We start from the raw sequence: 27400 nt of genomic DNA on the forward strand, positions 1-27400 counted from the left end.
GTCTTATGAAACATGGAAAATGCTTCAAAGAGGAGAGGGAAGACTTAGTGAAGGATCCTAATAGTTCAATTTGAAATTTGATAGTTAAATATATTTACATTAAATTGCTTAACCACCAGTACAGGAGAAATGAAAGTATAGACAATTCCATGACGAAAAGATCTCAAAACTTATGTAGACTGCAAATTATATATAAATCAATGATATATGACAGCCAAAATATCCGCCCAAACCTAATGTCATATTAGGCAATGACAGAACAGACAATGATGGAGGTCAAAGTTTGCTATACTTTGCCTTAGAGGTTCATTTTTGAATGCCGAATTTTAGAAAGGATATTAATTATTTTGAGAGTTTTCAGAGGACAGTAATTGAATCAGATTATCAAGAAATTGAGGATGTTTAGTAAAATCATGATGTTGAAGATATCATATCTAGTTTCTAGTACTCAAAAGATTTTCTTTTTTTATTTGATTTGTTTTCCCGCTACATTCAATAAATTAATTTTTATTACATTTGTTTTTTAAAATTTAAAGTTCTAGGTTCTCTTCCTTACCCACATTCATGATTAAGAAGCCATATGTGAAGTTATGCAAAACATTTCTATAAAAGTCAAGTTGTGAAAGAAAACAGATTTCCCCCCCCCCCATGAAAATAAAAATCGTCAAGAAAGATTGTTAAAAAAGAGAGAGAAAGAATGAGAGAATGAGAATGCTTTCATCTGTATTCAGATACAATCATTTTCTTCTGGTTATGGATAGGATTTTAAATTGTATGTCCTTCAGAGTAGTCATGGATGATTGTACTACTGAGAATAGCAAAGTCATTTACAGCTGGTCATCCCAGAACATTGCTATTACTTTGTATACAATACATTTCACTTTGAATTCATGAAGGACTTTCCAGGTTTGTTTGTTTTTTCCTGAGTGTGTTCTGCTCATCATTTCCCATAGAAGAACAATATTCCAACACAAACACATACTAGAGTTTATGGAATCATTCCCCAATTGCCGAGAATCCCCTCAATTTCATTTTTTTTTTCTCCTGAGAAAACAGCTACTGTATTTTTTGTACATAGAGATCATTTTCCTTTTTTTTTTTTTTTTTTAACCTCTTTTGGTATTCATGACTAGTAATATTATTGTTAGGTCAAAGGATATGCATGAATTTATATAGCCCTTTGGGCACAGATCAATTTGATCATTTATCAATTAGGGCATGGCTCTTATTTTTTTATGTTTGACTCAGTTCCCTCTATGCTTGATAAGGCCTTATCAAAGAAATTTGCTTTGAAATTCTTTTTATAATTATTACTAACTGTATTCCCCACTTATTCTCTCTCCTTTCTCCCTATCTCTCCTCAAAAGTGTACAAAAGACTTTCATGTAAGAAGATTGGGTTTGTAACCTCCAGTACACGGAGTTTACCGAAGCAGTTTTCTTGACTGATTTAAGATGAAAAAGCCCCTTAATTTCTGAAGCTATCCAAAGACAGAATTGGCTACTTTGAGGGAAAAAAGGGGGCTTTCCTTTTCTGGAAATCTTCAGAAGGAAGCTGGATGGTCCTTTGTCTGGGTTTTGAAAGTGGAGATTCCTGTTTAAAGGTCATAAAATACAAACTCATATCTAAAATCCTGTTCACTTTTGAGATTCTGAATATCTTTGGCTGCTCCCTAAGGCTTAAAGAAAAAGCTCTAGCTGGATACACATATCTAGTAACCTAATTATGTATTGGCTTACATTAGTTCTGCAGCTTAATTTGAATAGTTCTTAGTGACAATTTTGTCACATAATGACATCATTCAGAATATGGAAAACTGCTTCTTTTCCTTTCCTCTTGTTTATACTTTCATATTTAGTTTGAGATACTGATTATAATACTAACTTTTGCTTCCATTAGTCGAAAATAACATCTGGAAACTGGTATTTTTTCCACCATCTTTTTGAACTCTGCTCTGATTGGACCAGTCCTGATCCCAGATTTCTCCTTCAGTTTAGAAATTTTCTTAGCTTGTAGAAACCATTTTTGAACTAATTCTGCTTCTCCTGATTTAAGTGTGGTATATGGGGAAATGTAAAATAATTATTGTATTTTATGACATGGTCTGCTAACCAGGAATATCTTATAAATATACCTCAAAATTAAAGTTGTTTTAAGCTATGAAATGCTTCTAATCTTAACTCCACAGCTGACCCTCATTTGTTATGATAAATTACATAATCTCAATACATTCTGAAATCTGCTAACTCTTATACTCCAAGCACCTTTTCTGCCACATCATGAGGCCTTTCATTTGATCTTTCCCTAAGTCTCTATTGTGCATGGGTTGTAAGTGTGTTCTGTAGGAGTGAAGTCTGCTGGCCTCTATATATGTCCTAGGTTGAACTTTTCGGATCCTGAAGGAATCTTGAGCTATTTCTAGAGTACAACCTTCATATCAATTCATTACTATAAGGAAGTTTTTGTGCTTTCCTTCACATTTATTCAGGATAGGAAGCACTGTGGGGGAAAAGAGGAGAGTCTGCAGAGGATCTGGAAGGACATGAAACAAGCAAACTTTGCAAAAAATAGAAATTTATTTCCATTTCTTATCTGTAATTTTCAAAATGTCGTGATATAGAACTCTTACTCTTGAAAGCAATATCTTTTATCTTTGGGAGTTAAGGAAACATGTTCTTTCTAAAAGTCCTCCTAGTTAATATAAGGCAACAATGTAAAGAGAAATGGAATAGCTCCTGGTACACTCAAATATTTCAACAATAAGTGATGATGTTTCCACTTGATATTGATAATGTGGGGAATCCAAGGCAATCCATGCCACTTTTGGAAAGTTCTAATTGTTCCAATTTTTTTTTTCCTAACTCATTTGAGCCCAAATCTGCCTCTCCATTTTTTTTCCCTCCAGTGTTACAAGTTCTATCTTCTGCAGCCAAGCAAAACTAGTCTGTCTATTCTTTCACATGACAGTGCCTCAAATATTTGAAGGCAAATCCTCATCTACTTTCCAGTGTTCCAATATTAGGAAGCCTTTTTTCTAAGGCAAACACTTCCATTTTCCAACTATTCCCAATCCATCCTGGGTATGGATTTTCTATGTCTCCTCTCATTCTTAGAGGAGCAACAATTGTGGCAGACTGGCCTTCCTGAAAAATCATACATTTGTGACTATAACATGCAGACTATCTACCTATTATTGGTTTCCATTTTATGATTTCCATTTATAGCAAGTTTCTGTTGCTGTCTCTTTATACCTACTGAATCTTGGGACATATCCAATTTTGTTTCTTTGTAGCCTATAATTTTAAAAAAGTGGGGAAAAAAAGGTTTTGTGTGTGTGTGTGAGAGAGAAAGAGAGAAAATATTGCTTGAAATTCTGCTATTAGTCTGAGACTTGTAAAATGTCCAGTGAAGATCCAAGTCCTAAGTATGCAGGAGGTAGAGCAATTTATTACAAATTAGCAAATTCTATAAGATAAAGAAAAGTTGAAATTTGAACTATTTTTATTGCTTATTTTAGTTTTTGACAGTTGCATTTACTTGGTGACTTTTCCAGTAATTATACTTTTTTTTTTTTTTTTTTTATACCATTCTATACCTTTCTTTGGCTCCCAAAGAAGGGCATGAAATTAAGGAGGAAAATATTCAAAGCATTATTTTTTTTCCAATGTTAATTACATGGCAGTCAAGTCCATAAAGTAAGCTTAAAATTCCTCTCTATAAAATTGTCTTGAATATGAGGATTTTTTAAAACCTCTTTGTTCTCCTTCTGAAATTTACTTTCTGAAATGGGCCACACTCAAAATCTAGTTCTCTTGGTATGAACTAGTTGCTTGATCATGTTGACTCAGTCCATCCTTATATAAGGAAGGAGATTTTCTTTAGTGAACTTTTGGATTGCCTTTTGTGTCTAGTTGAAATATTCTGATTTTTAACACAAGTACTTTTTTCTTTGCTTCTTAGAAATCATGATGGAAAGTTTAGTTCAATGATCACACACCTGTCTGTCTATCTATCTATCTATAGCTTAATATTCAATCAAGGGGCTTCCTGATTGACTTGGATGGAAGAACTTGTTCCAAAGAGCTGAACCCTGAAATGCATTCAGGAGGTATGCTGATAAAATATTTTCTTCTGGGACTCAAGAAGGGAGTGAAGACTTTGGATTGAGCTAAAATAGATCTGATACACAGAAACTTAATTAGAAATTGTGTATCCCTAATGAAGAGAGTGTTTCTAAGTGTGGCCTCCATATTTGGGGTCAAGATCCTCTTGTGATACACACTGGAAAGTCACTCCTCAATGCCCCAGACAACTCTCTGATACTGTAAATTGTAGGGCAGGTGCTGACCTACATCCATAGAAGAAATTCTTCACCAAGAGCTCCCTTTTTAATGTAGTTAAGCTGTTTGAGTTATGACCCACATTTACCACATTTCTTGGCAAAGGTACTAGCTGGGTCTGCCATTTCCTTTTCTCAATGCGGAACTGAGGTAAACAAAACTAAGTGATTTTCCCAGGGTCACACAGCTAGTAATTGTTTTGAGGTTAGATTTGAACTTGGGGAGCTCTATATACTAACAGAGTTCTGGTTAAAAGCAGAAACGAAAGAAACTGAGGAGTTTTCTATGAACTGCTAATGGTGTTACCCTTTTATATTTCTGGATTTGTGGCATGGCATAGTAGACTGAGTATCAGATTTTTACTTGGAAAACTTACAAGTTCAAATTCTTCCTCTTACATTATCTTAGCTATATGAACATAGGCTGTTCAATTATGTGCTTACTGTATCAAGGCCTTAGGATTTTAAGACAAAACAAAATTAAATAATGCTTGCTCTCAAAAAGTTTAATTTGCTTAATCTCTGATTCTGTTTCCTTTTTCTGTAAAATAGAACATCGGTAGGTCTGTAGACCTACCAGCCAGAATTGTGAAACTGGTTTTGCATACTTTAAAGTGCCATACAAATAGCAGTGATTATTATTATTTTTTTTAATCTTTTTTTTTAATTTAGAATTTTTTTCCACAGTATATATGCATAATTTTTTTATAATATTATCCCTTGTATTCATTTTTCCAAATTATCCCGCCCCCTCCCTCCACTCCCTCCCCCCAATGACAGGCAATCCCATACATTTTACATATGTTACAATATAACCCAGATACAATATATGTGTGTAAATACTATCCATTTTCTTGTTGCACATTAAGTATTAGATTCCAAAGGTATAAGTAACCTGGGTAGATAGACAGTAGTAGCAGTGATTATTATAAACATTCTTGAAAATTTCTTCTTGAAATGGGTAGGACTACACATGTAGTATTACAACCAAGAGAAAAAGTGATTACAACCAAGAGAAAAAGTGAATAATTGCTGGGGAATTTAAAAAAAAAAAATGAAGGTATTTTAGACTAGTTCCATTGGGAGAACACTGGTTCCCAAGGATGCTGACTTGGTTAAGAAAGGCCTAAGGCTAAGGCCTGGTTTCCCCATAGTTTTTTTTTTTTTTTACTCAGATTGCCTTTTATCTTTATCTAATCTTTCTCCTTCCCAATGTGGAAAAGGGAAAATAAAAATATGTAGTTGGATTGGTCAGGATCACAAAATAAGCCAAAGTAAAGAATAGAAATTTGATTTTCTATAACCATTTTGGGTGCCTCGAAAAACCAACTATTTGAAATAGGAATTTCTTATAAAAGGAAAAAAAAATTTCTTATGTATTAGAAACATTTGGAGGTATATCTTCACTCTAAATCATACAGAAGATTTAAATCTAAACTAGACCATCAACATCTGTGATTATTTTTAAATTGAGAAAAGTATTAATGGATCTTTTTTTTTGTTCTTAATAATCTCTGAACATCTTTTCTTCAGCACCTTAGAGAAAAGTAAACATAGCACAAAAAGTGTTTTAACACTGATCCAGACGTTGAAGATCTAGGAAAAAAGGTCCTTCCTAAAAACTTGGGTTTGTCAAAAAGGAAAAAAAGTAACAATGTGAGGAACACGGATTTATAGCTTGGTATTTCTTTCTTTCTTTCTTTTTTTAAAATAGCTTTTTATTTTACCAAATACATGCTAAGATAATTTTTCATCAGTTACCCTTGAAAAACTATATTCCAAAATTTTCTCCCTCCCTGCCCCCAATTCCCTCCCACAGGAGCAAGCAATCCAATATAGATTGAACTTATGCAATTCTTCTAAACATATTTTCATATTTGTCATGCTATAAGAAAAAAACCAAGCAAACAACAAAATAAGGTGAAAGTACTATGCTTTGATTCACATTCAGTTTCTCTGTTCTCTGTCTGGATGTGGATGGCTCTTTTTGTCATAAGTCCATTGGAATGGCCTTGAAATCACCTTGTTGTTGAGGTCCATCACTATTGATCATCACATAATCTTGTTAGCCTGATATTTATCTTGTTCATTTACACTTGATATATGCAAATTAGGACTGAAAATTCTGAAGGCCCTCTGATTTTAGAGGACTAAAAGAAACGTCAACCCGATTGCTTGGTTCTATTATTGAGGCTTATCTCATTAAACACAGTTAATTTGCATGTAAACATTAGTTTGGCTTAGTCTTAACCTAGATATATTATTAGGTATGTTTTTAAACACTTCATTTTTGTTCAGATTTCCATGGCTTTTTCACACTTTCATTCTTTGAATACTTCTAAAAGTTTATGCCATGGCCATGGAGGTATCTAGCAATTCTGCCAGTTGCTAAAAAAAATCTCTATGAATTCTTTCTGGCAAGAAACATATTTTTAAAACTGTGGCCCAAAAGATGACTTTTTTTATTTTATTTTTTTGGAGAAAATATTTTGGTTATGCTGTTGTAATTTAAAAAAAATTATCGTGTGCTTGATTTTTGTTTTTAACAAAATTAAACAAAAATAATAGGGACAAATTTCTTTTTGGTCACCTGCTGGTAAGATTAACTTCTGGCTGGCATAGAAACCATTCCAAAAGGTCCTCTTTTTATTCAAAATGCTTAACAGAACCTTCCCCAGGTTCATTTTAAAAACCTATTCTTTTACCATTTAAGATAATGAAATACCAGTTACTCTAACTAAAAGAGCAGAACTGACATTTCTCAATTTCTCCCCTAAATGTCTCCCTCATAGGCTAAAACTCCTCTAAAAAATGACTTGCAGGTGGAATCCTTCATCCCGCAGGCCAATGTTTCACAGTTAATTGAGGATGGAAGGAATTCTTCTAAGATTGGATTGATGGGGGTGAATTGTATTATGCCCACGTTTCACTCTTCTTTGACAGACATCAATCTACCTTGAGTCAGCTTGGCCAGTTTTATAGTAAAAGATGTGGGAAGGTGAACACGTTAGTCCTAGTCCCTGCTCATCTGTACTTCACTGAAGAATCAGCATTAAAGATTATTTTAAAATAATTGTTTAAAAATATGACGGTATTAACGCATTACTAAAAATTTTATAAAAAAAAAAATTAGTCTGGGCTGGCGGCTCCTCCTGGACCCTCGGGGAACCACTCACGATTTGTGAGAGGATCTGGCTCTCCTTCGGTGAAGCTAACGGGCCCAGGCCTCTCGGTGGCCCCAAGGCCGTGGAGAGAATGGCACTTAGGACCGATCCAAATCTACAAGGATTTTTGTCTTGGGGCCTTTACTTTTTAGCTTCTGTATCTTAAGTCCCGTTGTCAAAGGATTTGTGTCTTCAAATGCTAAAGTTGGCACTTTGCTTTTATGTAGTACATTGGTGAAAATTTCCTGTAAATTGATTTCTATCAAACCGCCTTTTAGATATGGTGGAGGGGCTGGCCAACTTAATGATTCATTTTCTCAGTGACTGCCCTAAGTCTAGTCAGGACTGTCCCCAGTACGTCGCTCGAGAAGGCGGGGGCACACCTGGGGAAGCAACGGCCGCCTTTGTCCACAAAGACAGGAAGGCGCTGCCCATGGGTGCCCGTGGCAGTTCTTAGAACTAGTCCACAGGACGCCCCCACCTCGGGCGTCACCACACTTTATAGCAGTCGCTTCCGTTCCCCTTCCGTCCTTGAGGAATGACCTCTCTCGGCCCGGGAAGCGAGGCGGATTCCAGGCACCCGTCCGTGGTTTCGCGTGGAACGCCACGGCTGCTCTCGCCCGCTCACGCTAATGGGATCCTTCTAGAGGGCGTGACGGGGGATGCCTCAGGAATCGTGCAGGGAGAGAGGGGGCTTTCTCTGGGGACCCGGTGAAGGGGGAGGTTCGTCCCAGTTCAGGCCCTAGGAGGGAAATACATATTCCCCCCCTCCCATGGCGGACGTGGGCGCGAACGGACCTCGGGCGTTGGGTGGGAAGCCCTCCAAGGTCACGAATACGAGTAGGGGCCCGCGGGGCCTAGCCCAGAAGAGCGGCCGGGGGAGGGCCAGGGGACCCTGCCAGAGGAGGCGGCGGCGGGGGGTGCTGGCCGAGGCCCGCGGAGGTACGGGGCAGCCGGACCCCAGAGAGCCCGGGACTACGTGGGACTTCGCAGGGGCCGTGGGCCGGGTTCAGTGGGGGGAGGAGGAAGATAAGGGGAAGGAAGGCGGAGTACCCAAAGGTCGGGCTCGGGACCCTCAGCCCCTTTACACGTCACTTCCGTTAGGCCCGCCCCTCCCGTTAGGCCCTCCCCTCCCTGTCCCGGTGGCGGAAGTGGGAAGTTTGTTTCGGCTCGAGCGAGTCAGAGGTCCAGAGAGACGCTGAGGAGGCCGGAGAGGCGGGGCTTGGGGCGGGGGCGGGGCTTGAGTCCAGGGGCGGGTTCTAGTCGCGGGCGCGCGGCGAGCGTGAGCGGAGCCCCTCCTCCTTCGCCTTCCTCCCTCCCCTCGCGCGGGAGCGCGCGCACGCGCGGTCACGCCGGCGCCGCTTCTCGAAGCCCGGGGCGTTCCTCTTCTTTCCCCCCTCCTCCCATCCCGGCCGCCCCGCCTGTCGCCTTCTTTGAGCCTCTCTCCGCGGGTGAGTGTACGGGGGCTGCCCCTTCTGGGGGGGGGGGTGTCGGAGTGCGCGCGCAGGCGGGAGGGGGGCCGGGAGCAAGGAAGGAGCATGCGGGCCCCCAGGCGCGCGCTGGGAAGGGGGGAAGGGAGGGGTGAGAGGATGGAGGCGTCGGCCGGCGCGATAGTCCCCCGCGTGTTCGGGAGGAGTCTAGTGGGCGCGGTGCTCCGCCCTCTCATCCGCCGGGGAGCCTCTCCATCCCGGAGAGGGCGGGGCAGACGACCCTCCCCTCGGAGCGGCGGCCCCTCCCCTCGGAGCGGCGGCCCCCGGGGGGGCGCGGCGGGGGCGGGAGGCAGGAGCCGGCGCGCGCGTGTGCGTATTTGGAGTGGGTGGGCGCGAGTGTCGCCTCCGCCCCGACGCCAGCGCCGCTTGTCTCCCGGTTTCTTTTGCAGATGCTGCCGCTGCAGGGGGTGGTGGGAGCAGCCGTGGGACGCGGGGTGAGCCCTCTGCCCTGCCCCCTCTGTTCTCCCGGGCCCGCCCCCAGTCCCCGGCCGCCGGCCGCCGACCCCCGAGACTTTGTGGCCAGCAGCAACCTCGGGGCAGTTTCGATGGAAAATGAAGGTAAAGGCCGTGGGCTGGTCGCGTGGAGGGTGTGGCCCGCGCGGGGCTCCGCGGGCTCCTTTCTCGTTGCCCCTTCCCTTTGGGGTACGGGGGCCCCAGGGACGCTCCCCCGGCCTCTGAGGCGGCTTGGGGCTGTGGTCCTAGAAGCACCGCCTCCCTCTGGCGGAACCTGGTGCGCCCTCGGGCAGCCGGGTGCGGAAAAGTTTGGGGGGAGATCGGGCTTGGACTGGTGGGAGAAAGTGGGGGGCTCGAGAGCGGGGCTTGTGCCTTCTCGGGGTCTCGCCGTGCCTGAGCGCCCTCTTGGGGAGCTTCTGGTCTGGCCGCCCCCTTCCCTCGGTGCTTCCCGGGTTTCCCGACTGCCGTCCCCGCCTCTGTCACGGGCAGAGATCTAGGGGATCCCCCAGCTCGGTTCTTGCAGGGGCTTTGCTGCCTCTGCCCTAATCCCTGACCTTTCCCTCCCCATCTTTGTCTGCCGGATCCGCGGCCCCCCGCCCCCCAGCTCCGGGACTCGGTGGGATCGGGGCCGCTCCCGCCGCGGGCTCGGGGGTCCGGGTGCCCCTGACGCCCTGGGCTCCTCCCCGCGCCGTCCCGGGCCCCGGCCTCCCTGCGCCGGCTCCAGCTTCTCCGCTCTGCGGAACTCCTGGGATGGGTCCGTCCTGCTCCTCCGCCCCTGGAAGCGCTTGTGAAAGAGCTGCCGGGTCCGGGCCGCCGGTCTCCCCGAAGCCCTCTGCCTGTGCCTGCGCTCCCCACTCCGACTCTGTGCCCGGCAGCGCGGAGAAGGGCCCGCGCGGGGCCGGGGAAAGCAGACACCTGTTCCGAACCGAGCCGCACGACGACGCTCGCGTTCCCGGTTGTTCGGGAGCCTTCTTCGCGACCCGGGCTGGCGCCGCGGGAAATGGCCCAAGAGAGGGCAGGCTCTGGAGAAAGCTCCCGGGGCCAACAGTTGTTCCAGAAATAGCGGCCAGACCCACGCTTTGTGAGAGGGATTTTTATTCTGTTTTCTAGCCACCTGGAAGCATCTTCTGGGAGGCTTTCTTTACTTGCGACTTTAATGGCCACGGGCAGGGTTTGGTAAAAGTCCTGAAAGGTTTCTTCAGCTTTTCTAGTGATGAAGTAATAGGTTAGCGCCGCGTCCTGTGTTTTAACATCCCAGTTTTGAAATGGATGAGATCGCTAATTTGCACACACCGGCAGTGAGGGTAGATTTCATGCCGGCCCTGGGGTCTTGTGAGCATGTACTTGCTTTGCTTCATGTGGCTTTATTCTTTGGTCGATGCCTGAATAAGCATCTAAATGGACTCGGATTGTAGCTGGATCCCCTTTTATTTCCATTTTCTGGCAGCTTGTAAGACATGCTTAGCGATGGGGACTGAAGTCGGACTCTTTGTTTTGTGACTGTTTTTGACATGAGGAAACTTGCTTTTAAATTTGGCCTCTATGACTTGGGGGAAAATCTGTTCTAAATTGAAGGAGGCTTAAAAATAGCTTTAAATATCGGGTGTTCTAGTGTAGGAATCCCTAATGCTGAGACCCCTCGGTCATGCAGGAAATATCACCTGACCTTTGAATGTGCCTGGTATAATTGTATGTGTTTGTTAGGGACCCGCTCAGATTGTGCTGAGCCTTTAATAAGTGTTGGAAGATGTACTACACAACAGAGCGATAAAGATGTAACTTAGAGGTGTAAATGCTGTTTTAATTGTCCATGGCATCAGCATTTGATGAGGGAAGGGAGGTTGTCTACTCATGTGGACAAGTCTCTTTTTGATGAGGCCAGGTCTTTGTCTTTTTTTTTTTTTTTTTCTTGAGCATGAAGGGCCATTTCACTTTCTTGCAGAAATAATCAAGACATGAAATATCTGAAGTGGTGCATTGAACAGCTGTATTTGCTTTCTTAGGACCTTTGCTTTCCTAATGGAACTCCTCTTGTACAATAGCCCAAAGAAGGCAGATTGTAAACATTTGCTTTTTGTTCCCTTATTTCCTGGAAAGGCAATAAGTAGAACAAACTCTTAATTAACTGCAAGTGAGTTGTGGGTTGTGTGATGTAGGAGAGGGGAGAGGGTAATGTCCTGGCTTGCAGGGCAGATCAGTCTGGGTTTATACCAATAAAATGTGGTACATAAGCCAGTAAAAGCTTTTTTTTTTTTTTTTTTTGCACAGCCTTGCCCAGCAGAGAGTAGTAAGTTTGCCATTCCTCTTGGGTCTGATTAAAAAAAGCAGAAGCTCCCAGATGCACTGTGAGCTATTCCAAGCTGGGTGGCCAAGGCGGGTTGGGGTGTTTCCCAGTTGTGTCTAACTCTTCATTACCTTCTTTGGGGCTTTCTTGGTGGAGATACCGGAGTGGTTTGCCATCCCTTTCATTCTCTGGCTCACTTGACACATGAGGAAACTGAGGCAAACATCAGGAAGTGCATTATCCAGGCTCACCCAGCTGGGAAGTGCCTGAGGCTGGATTTGAACTCAGAGGAGTCTTTCCAGTGTTCCCTAAAAGCCATGGCCAGTGAGTGAGGACCTAGAAACCCAGGCTCAAACCTGGGACTTCTCACTGAGAGAGTTGAGTTAGCTTTCATTTAGGTCTTTGATGTGAAATTATATGTGCTTTGTCTTTTTTTCTGCCGCTGTTACCAGGACATTTACAAAATTCTGTTGCCTATCCTCCAGGCACTCATCTCCCACCCCTGCCCTTTCCCTCTCTAGTCACTGTCTTTACTGTTGGCTCTTGGGGGAAATAGCTGTGGCCATTCTCTCCCTGTGTGCCAGGGAAGGAACCCGAGGGATAAGCTGATCTGACCCTTAAGCTCCCTCTGGGAGGAAGAGGGAAGAAGGAGGTTTGGCTTCCCTGGTACTGCTACCTCTCCAGGGCCTTTTCCATGGATATTGTGAGCTGTGAAGCAGCTGAGACCCAGATAGGTTTGAGCTGTGCCTTGCCAGCGCCTAAAAGCATGTCAAGGGTTTATTCTCCATTTCTGGGATAGTTGGGACTGGCCCTAGAAAGTGTCTTTGTAGTGTTGCTGGTCGGATAGTCTGTGAACCATTACCCAGTGATGCAGCCATTCACCATTTTGTAAGGGTTTGAAAGACAAGTTGTCTTTTGCCTTGGAAGCTTCAAACATTACATTGTAGCAGCTAAAACATTTCTTATAGTTTAAAGGTGTACAATAGTTGAAAACTTGTTCATAGGTAATATGTCTTAAAAAGTATTTTGTTTTGTGGAATGAATTTTTTCTTTCCTGTAGAAGAAAAGGACACCTCATCTGAAATACTTAATATACCTGGGGAAAGTTGAGGTTGGGTGGAAAAGTATTTTATCTAACACTCTTCCTGTGGTGTAGAAGAAACTCTGAAATCTATACAAACTATGTATAATTTGCCTGCGATAATAGGTAAGGCTAACAGATCTAGAAAGAAGTTTTCCATATGTCTTGAGTTTAAAGAAAGAAAAGCAGCACTAGACAATGGCAGAACATTTCATTTAAATGCTGTGTTTTAAGGTAGGTTTGCTGTAGCTCTCAGCTAAAAATCTAGTAACTGTCTAGGAATGGGCATTAAAATTGGAGTGTCAATTTTAAAAAATTCCTTTGTTGGAGGGAATGTAAAGAGCTATGTTTTATAACCCGAGGCATAGAAGTAATTATTTTGTTTTCACTCTTGTCAATAGAATATTACTGTTCTTTATTCATTCTGTCAATGAACAGTTGAGAAAGGGGGAGGGAGCAGAGCCTACCAGAGGCTCTCTCCTTGCTGCCTCTTGCCTAATATTACCCAGAACACTTGGTTTAGCTCACTGTGTTTTTATCATTCACTTAATGTCAACAACTCTGATTCACAGATTCAACTCTGTACTAACTGAAATGATAGGGAACAAAAGTGTCTCCTAGGGACCCCCTCTTGGGGCCTAAGTTGATTTTTATTCTGAGAACTTAATTAGCCACAAACCTAATCTGCTTTAAAAGTATATGAATGATCTAGTTAAAAGTATACATTACATTATTTAGGGGATGAAGAAAGGCAGAGCACAGAATTTGGTGACAGTGATGACTATAGGAATAATTTTAATGTCCAATCTAGTAAAGCTGCCTGGGAGGTGTCACGAAAATACGAGCTCCCTTCCTTTCTCCCCTCCCTTTCTTTCTTCCTGTTCACTTTTTTTTTTTCTTTTAGTATTTAGTTCTTAAAACTAAAGTTGTAAGTTAGGTTTATCTTAAGATTTCACTTGCACAGTCCTTAAAAGGAAATTGAGAAACTCGTTGGGTGAGATCTGAGATTAATGCTGTCATTTTAACAGGAAAGAATTTCTGGGAAAAAATAAAGCCAATATAGCAGTTGACAGTGTTGCATTCACTTTTGAATTTATGTAGCTAGCATTGGTCTTATACATAGCTCTTTCCTGAACTATGTTAGACTTTAATATTCCTTGCAAAGAGTTAGTGGCTGATAGAAATTGTTTTCTTTGGACCTAAGCTAATTACTTATTATCACTTAAAGAATCTCCTTTATTTAGTAGGAGCTGGTAACATGCTAGAAAAAAGGTTGAATTGTGAACATTACAAAAACTGTGTGGATTTCAGAAATCCAAGTCTAATAGGAAGGAGAAGAGTATTACTTTTAAATGGGGCATATTGTATAATCACTCCCAAACTATGATTTTTGCATAGAGAAGAAAAAATTGACAAATGATTTGAGGTTTTTTACATTTGTAAAGAAAAGTTGTTGGTTAACTTAAGCATAGGCACTGTCCTTTGATAATAGGTCAATTCATGAATTACCCTGCTCCTAAGACGGCTTGTCTTGGAAATTCAAATATATCGGTCATAGTCAACATATTATCACTTATTCATGGATTCTGATATGTTTTTTGGTTTTGTTTTTTAGTGAAGACATCCTATTGGAAACAAATATTCTGTTACAATAGATTTGTAAACAACACTCATATTTAATATGACTTTTTTTCATTTAGCTAGTATTCAATCTTTTGGTAGGGGCACATGTTTGCATTTAGAAAGGATTCCTACAGTTTATAAAGCAACTTTTTTTTCCTTCAGAACAAGTGATCAGACGTCATTTTGCATAGGGTTTGTGTGTGTGTGTGTGTGTGTGTGTGTGTGTGTGTGTGTTTCTAAGGATACCAGTATTTCACATTTTGAAATTTGCCTTTCTTTTGGCTTCTTTTCTTTTGGATTTTGCTGAAACAAGTACTTGGATAATGCATAGATTTTACTTCTGCCAGCCTGGAATTTTGCAGATGAAGAATTGCTGTTTGGATTCAGTTTTCCTTAGAAAACTGACCTGACTTTTCCAACTCAGCCTACTCCCTCCCCCCCACCCCTTATTCCTGTAGAGTAAATATGGGTAAACTGTATGCATAGTCCACCACACCCCTTTTCAGGAGTTGGCTGGTTTGTTAGCAAACTGCTGCTGCCTCCTGTGGGAGTGTTCCTTTCTCAATGGAGGATAACTGTCATGGATGCAGCTTCCCCTCTTTAAATGAGAGGGAAGGTAATTTGGGGTTAAGGTGCCCCAAGGTAGGATTTAAAGCTGGATCCTCTGACCATAAGTCCAGTACATGATCCCTTTATCCCTGTCTCCCATCCCATTCAGATTTCATGTCTGAGATGAGTCAGCTAACCTCCAGCAGTTACTGAAATATATTCTGATGATCAGCTATCATTGGCTTTGGGGCAGCTAGGCAATTGCTCTATTAAGGTTGAGAATGGAGTGTTGCTTTTAACAACTTGTTTTCTGTTAACCTGAATGATCTTTATGAGAAAGGGAGAGAGAAACAGAGACAGAGAGGAAAGAGAAAGAAAGAGGGAGGGAGGGAGGGAGGGAGGGAGAGGTTCTTAGAGAAACTGTTAATCTCTGTGGACAAGAACAACATGCCTTTTACTAGCTGATCAAAACAGTTAACATAACCAAGCTCAATTTTTTCTCAATTGTAAGATAGTGATGATACCATATGTCTTCTTGGAGTCAGGAAGGCTCATCTTTGTGAGTTCAAATCTGGCTTCAGACATGCATTATCTGTGTGACTCTGGGCAAGTTACTTTACCCTGTTTGCCTAAGTTTCCTCATTTATAAAATGAGTTGGAGAAGGAATTGGCAAACCACCTTAGTATCTTTGCCAAGAAAACCCCAAATGGAGTCACAGAGTGAGATATGACTGAAACAACTGAATGACAATTTCTTGAGGCTCTTAATTCCTATTTCAGAAAACGCTAATTGCCAAGTCGTCCCCAACATTAAGACTGAATATGCTTCTTTCTGACTTCCCATCCATTTCTCCTAATTTTGCCCTCTGAGGCCTAGCGATAAATGTTTATCACCTCGTCTGCCTGACTGCCATTCATATGATTGAAGGAAGCTATTATGGAAGCTATTATGCCCCCACTCCCCCGAATTTTTTTTTCTCTAATCAGCACCTTCATTTGACCCTCTTATAGTGTGTCCTCCATGTGAGCATTCTAGCTGTCCTTCTTTGACATGCCTCTGGGATCTATGAACTAATTTAGGAAAATATTTTGGTAACTGAATTTTAAATAATTTATTTCCTTTGTAATCCTGTATGTTTATACATCTGACGTTATTCTGAGGAGCCTATTCCAGATTAGCAAAAGAATCTATGACACAATGAAATTAAAAATCTCTACTTTAGCTTATTGTCTATGTTGTTCCTGAAATACTGTAATCAGAGCTGAATGGAATACTCTGGATGTGATGTCACCAAAGCAGAGCAGAACTATCACCTTCTATTCTTAGTGGACGCTGTCTCTTATAGTGCTGCCCAACAGTGCATGAACTTTTTTGGCTCCTGTGTTGGTGTTTTTTGTTTTTTTGTTGTTGTTGTTTTTTAATTAAAGCCTTTTTATTTACAAAACATATGCATGGGTAATTTTTCAACATTGACCTTTGCAAAACTTTCTGTTCCAAATTTTCCCCTCTCCTAGATGGCATGTAGTCCAATACATGTTAAATATATTAAAAATATATGCTAAATCCGATATATGTATACATATTTATACAGTTATGTTGCTTCACAAGAAAAAATTGGATCTAGAAAGAAAAAAACCTGAGCAGGAAAACAAAATGGAAACAAACATCAATAGAAAGTATGAAAATGCTATGTTGTATTCCATACTCAGTTCCACCCTCTGTCCATCATCAATCAATTGGAACTGAATTAGATCTTCTCTTTGTCGAAGATATCCACTTCCCTCAGAATTGATCCTCATATAGTCTTCTTGTTGCCGTGTATAATGATCTCCTGGTTCTGCTCATTTCACTCAGCATCAGTTCATGTAAGTCTCTCCAGGACTTTCTGAAACCCTCCTGTTGATTGTTTCTTACAGAACAATAATATTCCATAGCATTCATATACTATAACTTATTCAGCCATTCTCCAGCTGATGGGCTGGGTTTGCAGTTCCTTACCTCTACGAAGAGGGCTGCCACAAACATTTTGGAACCTACAGGTCTCTTTCCGTCCTTTAATATCTCTTTGGGATATAAGCCCAGTAGTAGCACTGTTGGGTCAAAGGATATGCACAGTTTGATAATTTTTTGAGCATAGTTCCAAATTGTTCTCCAGAATTGTTGGATCCGTTCACAACTCCACCAACAATGTATTAGTGTCCCAGTTTTCCTACATTCCCTCCAACATTCTTCATTATCTTTTCCTGTCCTCCTAGCCAATCTGAGAGGTGTGTAGTGGTATCTCAGAGTTGTCTTAATTTGCATTTCTCGGAACAATAGTGATTTGGATTGGCTGGCATATTATACCTGGATTCATCTTTAATGGATGCAAAGTCTACTAAATCTTTTCCAGGTAAAATACTAGTTAACCTACTTCCCCTACCTTATATCAGATTTTTAATCTAATTATAAAAACTTACATCATCCCTCTTGTATTTTATCTTATTAAATTTGACCCCATGCTCCAGTCTGTCAAGTTAATTTTCAGAGACTAGAAGTATGTCCATCTGTGGTTAGAGGTCAGGAGGAGGGGTAGGTTTTAACTCACTAAAAATTAGCTTCTTAATAAAGCTCTCCAAAAATAGAATATGCTTCTTCATTAGGTAGTGCATTCTCAATTACTGGAGATATTCAATTAGGCAAGATTATGATTTGATATGTTGTAAAAGTAATTATTAAATGAAGTAGGTTGGACTGTATCACTTCCAAGGTCCCTGCCAACTCTGGGATTCCTACAGAGTAACTTAGGATAAGTAATTCTGCATTTACTTTTATCTGGAAATAAAAATTGAGATTCCTTGTAAAATTGCATTACACAGTGTCATTATTGGTAAAAAGTTTTTCCTTGTTTTTTGCTTGGGGGGCTCTGGGTCTGTGGTTTGTGCTGGAAATCGCCAGTCTGGGCTTCTGAGACTGCAGGGATGTTTTATTAGAACAGAGATGACATGTTAGGTTCTGTGTGATGGGTGGAAACAGAGAATCTTGGAAGGCCTGAGATGGCCTCAAGCATAATGGGGGCCAGAGAGGGCGATGGGACATCTTGCCTATGGGGCTTGGCGACTACATTGAGATAGGAGTGCAGTGCTTCAGGTCTCGGGTGTTCCTTTGGGCCTCAGTTTCCTTATTGTAGACTTAAACAAGATGGCTTCTCAGTCTCTTATCTTAGGTTGTGGCATGTGCTGATGAGTAGTTACTCCTGAATCGAAAAGTGAGCTGGCCATTATCTTTGTGCACACTCACATTGAAATCACAGATGTATCAGGATCAGACTATGTTGTCCATACCTGCCACAGACCAGGCTCTGAGTCCTGCCCCTGTTTTGCAAGTGTTGACAATTCAGGAGAGCAGCTCATCTCTCTTCTAGGGAGAGTTGTAAAGGAGAAGCCAGACTGTGTCCCTCTAGAGCACTGTTGGAGTAGAGGGGAATACTTTCAGTCGGAAAGCTCAAAAAGACTTTGTTGAATTAGGAGTTGAGCTGGGGCTTGGAGAAAGAGGATTTCATCAATGGAGAGAGAAGGCAGATGAGAGCACATGAAAATAAATGTGTGAGTGAGGCTCAAAAGTGAGGAGTCATGAGCAGCCCAACTTGGTTAGAGGATGCAGATTATCCAGGGAAGGACCTGGAAAAACAGATGGAATTCTGTAGCAAGAATGGACCAGAGGAGCAACTTCTTCCTTTCTTCCCTCTTCCTATCTGCTTAATGATTTTCCTGAGATTGAATGCACTAACTAGGCGCACTAGCTCCTATATTCAGGTGTTGTTCTATCAGAGGATTCCTGAAATAATAGTTTGATTTAGATTTTACTTATTTTGATGGCATTATTATTTCAATCTCTAGTTTGCAACTAATAAAGCAATCAGAAAAGTTTAATTTAAAGAAAAAGATAACATTCTTTGTAACTGGAGTAGTTCATCACAGTTCCATTTTAAATCTATAAGGAAATAGCTTAGGGTCAGCATCCCCTATCTCAGAGAACTTCTAGGATCTGTAAAAAAGAAAGTCAAGTAGTCATGTCATTTTCTCTGAAATCAGGATCAAATGTTCTTTCAGAGTCACTTCTGGAGAATCCCGGACCTACTGCTGCTACAGCCTCCAGCACTCCTTCATTGAGACTCTTTTCCCAGTTTGGCTTATTGCTAAGTCTCATAAAATGGTTTCCTTTGGTGATGAAGGGACTTATTTTGTGCACTACTCTTAAGCTCCAGCTTATTTTACTCGGTAGGCTTTGGAAAGACATGTTTTCCAATCCCAACTCAGAACCCTTAACAAAACTACCTGCAAGAAGTTAGCTGAAATGATCCTTAACCTGTGTTGATATGAAAGGGCCTAATTAGTTGTATGTGTATAGTTAATTATAGGGCAAGCTGGGTTTGGGGTAAGTCTTAAAGGAAGAAATACAGGCATGTGTATATGAGCCAATGAGAGGGAGAGATTGGAAATGAGGGACAGAGTGGAGACAACAGAAGGGGCAGTCTCTTGGAGGTACCAGATTGGAATTGGATTAGAAAAGGGGAAGGGGAAGTTAACCTTAGTGAAAAGTCGGATTGCCTCATTGTGTGAGACAGGTATCATTGGGTGAAGAGAAGACACCTGAGGGATAAGGCAGGGGTGTCAGTTAGGAGAGCGGGGGAAAGGGAAGCCATGGAAGGTTTGAGGAGAGGAGAAGGAGCTGATGAAGGGAATATAAGAAGATTGCCCAACAGCAGGGAAGGCCCTGTTGGCACCAGGTGATTTTGTCCACCTTCTTTCAGGAACACATGTATTAACAATGAAGACTGGGTATGGGAGTGATCTAAGGCTGAGGCTTAGTTGTGACATGAAGGGGATAGGTAGGGTTTCAGAAAAAAGGACAGGGTTGTGTTCAATTGGTTCATGAAGAAGTTAAGATGGTAAAAAGAAGAGAGAGCATTTACTGCAGGTAAATGGCCAAGGAGAGAATGGAGCGGTAAAGTGTAGTGAACATTAAGTTTTTGTACAGAAAGGCAAAAGGAGAGGTGAAAACCCTATAAATTTGGTTGGATAAGGGAAGTGGGGAATTTCCAGACATGCAGGGGTTACATTTATGGGTGTTGGCAAGATCAGGGCTATTAGCGTATTTATGTTCCAGTCAGGAGGGATGGAGTACTTCATGAGAAGTGAGTAAGTCGAGTAACTGAGTGGTTAGAGTGTTTGAAGGGGAGTCTGTATGTGTACTCAAGACTCTTAGTGAAGGGGCAGGAATTGCATAGGAGGGAAAAATTGTGAACCCTCTACTCGACTCATTGAGGGAGGAAAAAGAGTGACCTAGAGGTTTGTAGACAACAGCTACTAGGATTTTGATTGGATAGTAGAAAAGAGTAGTGTTAACCTGAATGGAAGAGAGATTACTGTGTGATAGAAGCTCAGGGAGAAGCTGATAGTGGCAGTGTGATTATGGAGTATTTCGATTCCCTGACATGAGCTAAGAAGAATGAATGAAGGTCTAGCTTGGATTGGAATGGGTGGCCAGAGAGGCTGTCATTTATTTAGTAAGAGCTAATAGATGTAAGGATTGGGAGAGGAAAAAATTAAGGATGAAGGGAAGTTTGTTTCCTAGGAAACAGGCATACCAGAGGGCATGCTGGAAGATCTGGGTGATGTTTGATGGGGGGAGGGGGCGATGGGAATGAGGAATTGGGTATTGCAGGTAGGGAATGGAGTTTGAAAAGTAATCTGTAGAGATTTTGAGACACTGGGATGTGAAGGATGCAGTCAAGGGTGAGAATGTTCCTCATTGAGGGGAGAGTTGCCTCTGTTCTCAGTGAAGGTTGGAGATCAGACGGAGGGAAGTGCATCATGAGATGAGAGGCATCCTGACGGATGGAGGTCTTGCTCCATTATCCTTCTTTCCACTGAATGGTGGAGTTTAAGGCAGGAAAAGGATGCAGCAGATCAAAGGAGAAAGAAGGCCCGTTCTCTGTCAATTTTCCTTTTCTCTCAATGCACAAGTGTAGCAGGAGATAGAGGGCCTGAGGTCGACGATTACTTGCTGCTCTTTGCGTTGGAGGTCTGTTTCAGACAGAGATTGATGTTTCTGATTCTCTTCAACAATGAGATGATTCAAACCAGTTCCTATTGTTCAGTGATGAAGAGAGCATCCACATCCAGAGAGAGAACTGTGAGAATTGAGTGTGGACCACAACATAGCATTTTCACTCTGTCTGTAGATATTTGCTTGCATTTTGCTTTTTCTCAGGTTTTTTCTTTCTAGATCCATTTTTTTTTCTGTGCAGCAAGATCACTGTGTAAATATGTACACATGTTAGATTTAACATATATTTTAACATATTTAACATGTATTGGACTACCTGCCTTCTAGGGGAGGGGTGGGGAAAAGAAAGGAAAAATTTGGAACAAAAAGTTTTACAAGGGTCAGTGTTGAAAAATTACCCATGCATATGTTTTGTAAATAAAAAAGCTTTAATAAAATTGAGAGAGAGAGATTGATTATGTCCGTGGAGCATCCTCTTTGAAATGTTCAACAGACAATTTGGAGATGGGAGACTGAAGGTCATCAGAGAGATGAGAGGATCCCCAAATGAAATCCTTTGGAAGGAGAAGGGAAGGGGTGCCTGGCATCTTGCAGGTTAATGAGGAAGATGTAGAAAAGGAGGCTGAGAAAGAATGGTCAGATGGGTGGGAGAGAACATCCAGTGATCAGCAGTGTCTGATGCTGACGAGAAGGGAAGAGGATTGAAGAGAAAGACCATTTGATTTGTCAGTGAAGAGATTGTGAGCAGTTCCCATTGAATTAGATCAAAAAACCATCTTGTAAAAAGTTAAGAAAGTGATTAGCCAGGAAACCCTCATTGCAGAGAGCTTTCTCAAGGAGTTTAGCCACTGACCACAGGAAAGGGGGTGATTATAGTGACACTGATGGATCAAGTAAGAGTTAAAGATAGGTGAAGGAGCATGCTTGTGGGCAGTAGAGGCAAGATTGATGATAAGTGAGAAAATTGGGAAACTAGAAGATGAGATGGACCAGGACCACTTTGTTCATGGAGAGCAGTTTGCCTTGACAAAGAGCAGTTCTCTCTCCCTCCCCTCCCCCCACGTGAGACACAGGGTCAAGATAGAATTGTGGCAGGAGGCATGTGCATGATGTGGGACAAGAAAGGGACAAGAGGAGTGAATGGCCCTTTCAGTGAGTGGTCTCAGGTTTTTTCCTGTGAAATGAGAGATCAGACACTCAGCTGAGAAAGAGGGGAGAGAAAGCTGTGAGAGATGTGTGGAGGAATGGAAAGATTTGGTGGAGTTACTGTCATGGTGAATGGTGGGACGGGTGTTACTTAGTGAGCTAGGAAGAATTACCTGGCAGCAGCAAAGATACATTTGAGGTTATTCTAATGGTTTTGTGATGCGCAGTTCAGCAGTTTTTATGATTTTGGCAACATGGATGTTGAAGTGAAGATGACAGATAATGGCAGTGAGCCAAGATTGGGGTTTATCACATCTCAATCAGCAGTACCATAACAGGGTAAGGAACTTGGGAGAAGACTGGGAATAGTTAACTAGTGACCCATGGGTCAGAATGGGGGAAGATAACATAGCCAGTGCAGGGGTGATGGCCTGGAATCAGCTTCGGGGTGCAGGGATCAGGCAGCATAGGGAGGTAGTTAAATGGCGTGACCATAGGCCAGGAGCAGAAAGCTGTTCAAAGGGGACCCTAGTCATGGTCTAAGTCCTAATAAGTATTTTTTAAAATGTTCCCTTTTTTTTCCTCTTCTGTAGACCTAGATTTTAGCCTTCAAATAAAAGCCAGTTGTGCTTCTTAAACTTGCATGCTTTTGCCCATAGGGGAAATTAGATTTGGACACTTTTGTCTCCTGCCACTTTTGGAAGAACTGGAAGAGAGTCCCATCAGGGAATTCTCTTCACTGAGAAGAATAGAACCTGTTAGGAGAGGCTGATGGGTAATAATAGCAAAGGTTCCATGGCTGAGAGTCCAAAATAGAAGACTCAGCTGAAAACAGAGAAATCATTAGCCAGCTGAGCAGACTTATGGAATAGCAGCTTTCTCATTTTGGGGTAGAAGATTAATTTTTATAATTTTACAGGTTCACTTAAGGGTGTACAACAGTTTAGGATCAACAAGAGGGAGGGGCAGAAAAAAGGGATATTTTTCTTTTTTTTTAAATTTTTGTTAATTTTATAATTATAATTTTTTTTGACAGTTACATATGCATGTCATTTTTTTTTTAACATTATCCCTTGTATTCATTTTTCCAAATTTTCCCCTCCCTCTCCTAGATGACAGGCAAATCCCATACATATTAAATGTGTTACAGTATAACCTAGATACAATATATGTGTGTAAAACCAATTTTCTTGTTGCACGGTAAGAATTGGATTCCGAAGGTCTAAGTAACTTGGGTAGAAAGACAGTAGTGCTAACAATTTACATTCACTTCCCAGTGTTCTTTTTCTGGGTGTATTTGTCTCTGTCCATCATTGATCAACTGAAAGTAAATTGGATCTTCTTTATGTTGAAATATCCACTTCTATCAGAATATGTCTTCATATAGTATTGTTGTTGAAGTGTATAGTGATCTCCTGGTTCTGCTCATTTCACTCAGCATTAGTTCATGCAAGTCTCTCCAAACCTCTCTGTATTTATCCTGCTGCTCATTTCTTACAGAGCAATAATATTCCATAACATTCATATACCATAATTTACCCAACCATTCTCCAATTGATGGGCATCCATTCATTTTCCAGTTTCTAGCCACTACGAAAAGAGCTGCTACAAACATTTTGGCACATACAGGTCCCTTTTCCTTCTTTAGTATTTCTTTGGGATATAAGCCAAGGGAGTATTTTTCAAAGGAGAAAAGGGGAACTTCTGGGGAAATAGTTGCCATGAGGCTGACAAGGCTTATCAGAATTGAGAAAAACAAGGGGAGGGGACAAATACTTATAAAGCTGGGGGGGGAAGTCCTTTTAGATAAAATCATAGGTTGAGGTAGCCATTTCAATCAGACTGCAAGTGCCTCTTTCCCAAGGACAATAAATATTTGTTAAAAAAGCAGATGAGATCACTTGTGTTATTGCATCCTTCCATAATTTATTATATTTTATTTCTGATTATTTTCTACTATTAGGCCATAAGATAGTTGGGGAAATTCTGCTTCAAGGTATTTCAAAATAATAGTGATTCCTATTTTTCCTGTACAATAGTTTTGTATTCAAGGGTAATAGATGGTCTATAATTTCTAATTACAAGAATGTCCCCACCAAAATCTCAGATTCATCATTGTCCAAAAAGCCTTAGATTTATTTAAATGCACTTCTTCTTCTATTGATGATGTCAATTCTTCCAGTCTTTTCTTAGCTTGGACTAATTTACTTTTAATTTTTAGTTTTTCAAAAATTTTAATAATAGCTTTTTATTTTCGAAATACATACAAAGATAATTTTCAACATTCACCCTTGCAAAACCTTGTGTTGCAAATTTTTCTTCCTCCCTTCCCCTTACCTCCCTCCCCTAGACAGCAAGTAATTCAATATAGGTTGAAAGTGTAGTTCTTCTATATATTTCCACAAATATCATACTATACAAAAAAATCAGATCAAAAAGAAAAAAAAGGAGAGAGAAAACAAAAAGCAAGCAAACAAGAACAAAAAAGGTGAAAATACTATTTTGTGATCCACATTCAGTCCCCACAGGTCTCTTTCTAAATGCAATTGGCTCTTTTCATCACATGTCTGTTGGCATTGGCCTGGTTCACATCATTATTGAAAAGAGTCTTCCAATTTTTGTAACTTAGACAAATTCTTGACTTTCCCTTTTCCTTATTCTTCACTTGCAGTCATTAGCCAAGTTCTGTTTTTCCTTCCTCTGAGGTCCCTTCCATATGCTGCTTTCTTTCTACTGTCATCCACCACTAAAGAGCCTGTGGCTCTTGCTGGATTATTCTACCAGCCTCAGAATTGATCTCCTTATCTCTGTTCTCTTCCCAGTTTACCCTGCTACACAGATCACTGCCTTCTTATTGGAATGGACCTTGGGCATCATCTTACTTTACCTGTAGAAGGAAGGAAGCTCATTGTCATATAGTCAACCAGTTGTTGTCATCCAGTTTACATTTCAGGATCTCCAAGCAGGAGAGGGCACCTCCCTTTCTTCCCCCCATCTCCTGGGCAGTCCATTCTGTTCTGCACAGTCTTCCTGAGAGAATACTTTGGGTGACTTCCCACCAAACCGGCCTCTTTGACACTTGCATTTATTGCTCTTGTTTTTGCCCTGTGGAGCCAAAGAAACCAAGCCCTCTGGTTGATGACCATCTGAGCCATCCTGTGTGCCTTTCTTATTTAAGCTAAACATGCCCAATTCCTTCAGCCAGTCTTCCTTTCACTGCCTTGGTTCCATCCTCTCTGTCCAACTCTTCTCGGGCTTCTTTGCTGGTCATTATTCTTTTCCAGACTTTGAACGGTTCTGTTTCCTCTCTGTACACTCTCGATGACCTCTAGTCCTTGTGCTTTTGCCCGATTTTCCTTGCACTTGGTGTGTCCCTCCTCAGCGCTACCTTCGGTCATGGCGATGTCCTCATCGCTATCTCCCAAAGGCTGGTGCCCCTCTTCCCTGACTGCCTTATGTTTGTTTTTTATTTGGTCTATTTATATCATTCATTGTCTCCCTGTCACCCCTGACAGAATGTGAGCCCCTGGGGAGCAGGGCTTTTTTCTGTTTCTTTTTGTCTGTTTATCTCCAGTGTCAGACATGGTGCCTAGCACAGAATAAGTGCTCCAGAGTTGTTTATTATGGCCAGGGAAGTGGATGCAGTTTAGGTTTTAGCAAATTATTTTTTAAAATAGCTTATCCGATAGTTGTGGAGAAAAGGGAAAGATTTAGACTCATTGGTAACTGTTCATGTGAATCTTTTTTTCCTCTGAGAGATGTGTGCACTGATGGACTTAGGGGATAATACTCCAGGATCTGTCTGGGCCTGGAATGGTTTCGAGAAGTGGGCCTCGAGCCGACTTTGGAAGGAAGCTTCGGGTTATAAGAGAGAGCCCATTTCCTTTTTCTTTGGTTCTCTTGCCCTTTTCTGATTCCTTTAAGGCTCAGTCCTTTTATGCACCTTATGCTGACTGCTTCTCAAACCTTACTGGGACTGATCCATTCGTCCTCTCATTTCATTTCTTGTGTGTGGCATTAGAGTTGTTCTTGTGCAACTCTAGAATTGCTCCCATTGGAGGGCAGGCCTGGGAGAGTGATGTACCATGATGGGATGAGCCGGAGGAGGACATGGCACGTGGGGTCAGACTTCATCTTTGATTCTTAGTCCTTGTATGACCCTTGATCATTGATCCATAGATGGTTACCTTAAATGAACAGAATGTGACAAGCCTTACTGAAATGCATCTGTTCATAACCAATGAAACGTTTGCATTGTGAAAGGGCTCCAGTCCTCAGTGGATGTGGGATTGTATCATTGTGTTTATTCCTTTCAGTGATGCAGATTGTAGCCTGAATGTTGCTGTGGGATACCAGCTGGATGGCTGATATCATAGCGTAGAGACCCTGAGCTGGGCTGGTGGCCTTATTTTGGAGGTGGCTCTAGGTGGGAGAGAGAGGTGGAGGTGGGATTGACTAGACTTGGCAGCGGCAGCAGTGGGGGGTGTATGGTGTTCTACCACTCTCCTTCCTGGCTGTTCTCAGATGACTCAATTGGCAATTTATATTCTGCTGAGAAGAAAGGCATAGAGCCATCTTATTTTAGAGAAATAGCTAGATGGCCAGCAGATACAAATATTAATCTGGAAAGCCTTCCCTTCATTCAAAGGATCTTTTTCATTCTTGAAAGTGAGGGCAGGAGCAAAATCTACTGATAACCCCGACTTTTATTTACTTATGAAGGTCAATTGTACCGATTTCTGTTCCTTCAGCTAGAGTTTCCTGGGGACTAATATTCTTCAGTAAAGAACAAAGGAGCCGCCTTCCAGCACCCCCCTCTCTGCCTGCCTCATGTCAGGGCTCTCACTGACTTCTGGCTTTGGAGTTGGTCAGGCCAATCCTCTCACCCATATCCCTTCATGTCTGAGGACCCGGCCTCTGCTTGACTGTGGCCAGGGAAGAGGCGCTCATTGTTTGTGTGGCCCTTCTCCATTTGGAGCTGTCTGATGGTAGGAGGAGCCCGAATGGGTCTCCTCCTTCCTTCTACAGGTTGGTCCTCAGTCTCACCCTCTGGAAAATAAACTGTTTCCTGTTGCATACAACCTGCCCCAGAGTACCCTTTGGGAGCCAGTATTGGATTGTTGTGAGGGCTCTGTCTCCATGTGCTGTCCTGTCCACAGCCATGCTGGGTGGCGAGAGTTGGGAGTAAACTGGGGATGGCTCAGGCTGTACCACAGCTC

General features: G+C 41.9%; 1 protein-coding gene across 6 annotated transcripts in view; it reads left to right on the forward strand.

Annotated features, from left to right (window-relative positions):
- ATP2C1 (ATPase secretory pathway Ca2+ transporting 1) overlaps window positions 1-27400 on the forward strand; it is a 221473-nt gene that overhangs the window by 113010 nt on the left and 81063 nt on the right. The window contains exons 1-2 of one of the 6 annotated variants that reach the window (XM_074270892.1): window positions 8820-8954; window positions 9383-9551. The exons of 3 other annotated variants lie outside the window; for them this stretch is intronic. In XM_074270892.1, coding sequence (XP_074126993.1) covers window positions 9546-9551 — 6 coding nt within the window. In that variant the 5' untranslated portion in view covers window positions 8820-8954; window positions 9383-9545. Of the gene's footprint in view, window positions 1-8819; window positions 8955-9263; window positions 9552-27400 lie in introns of those variants that run through there. 2 more of the 6 variants (XM_074270894.1, XM_074270893.1) reach the window with 2 other exon arrangements.

This window comes from Sminthopsis crassicaudata, chromosome 5 (genome assembly GCF_048593235.1).
Source record: "Sminthopsis crassicaudata isolate SCR6 chromosome 5, ASM4859323v1, whole genome shotgun sequence".
Classification (NCBI taxonomy): Eukaryota; Metazoa; Chordata; class Mammalia; order Dasyuromorphia; family Dasyuridae; genus Sminthopsis; species Sminthopsis crassicaudata.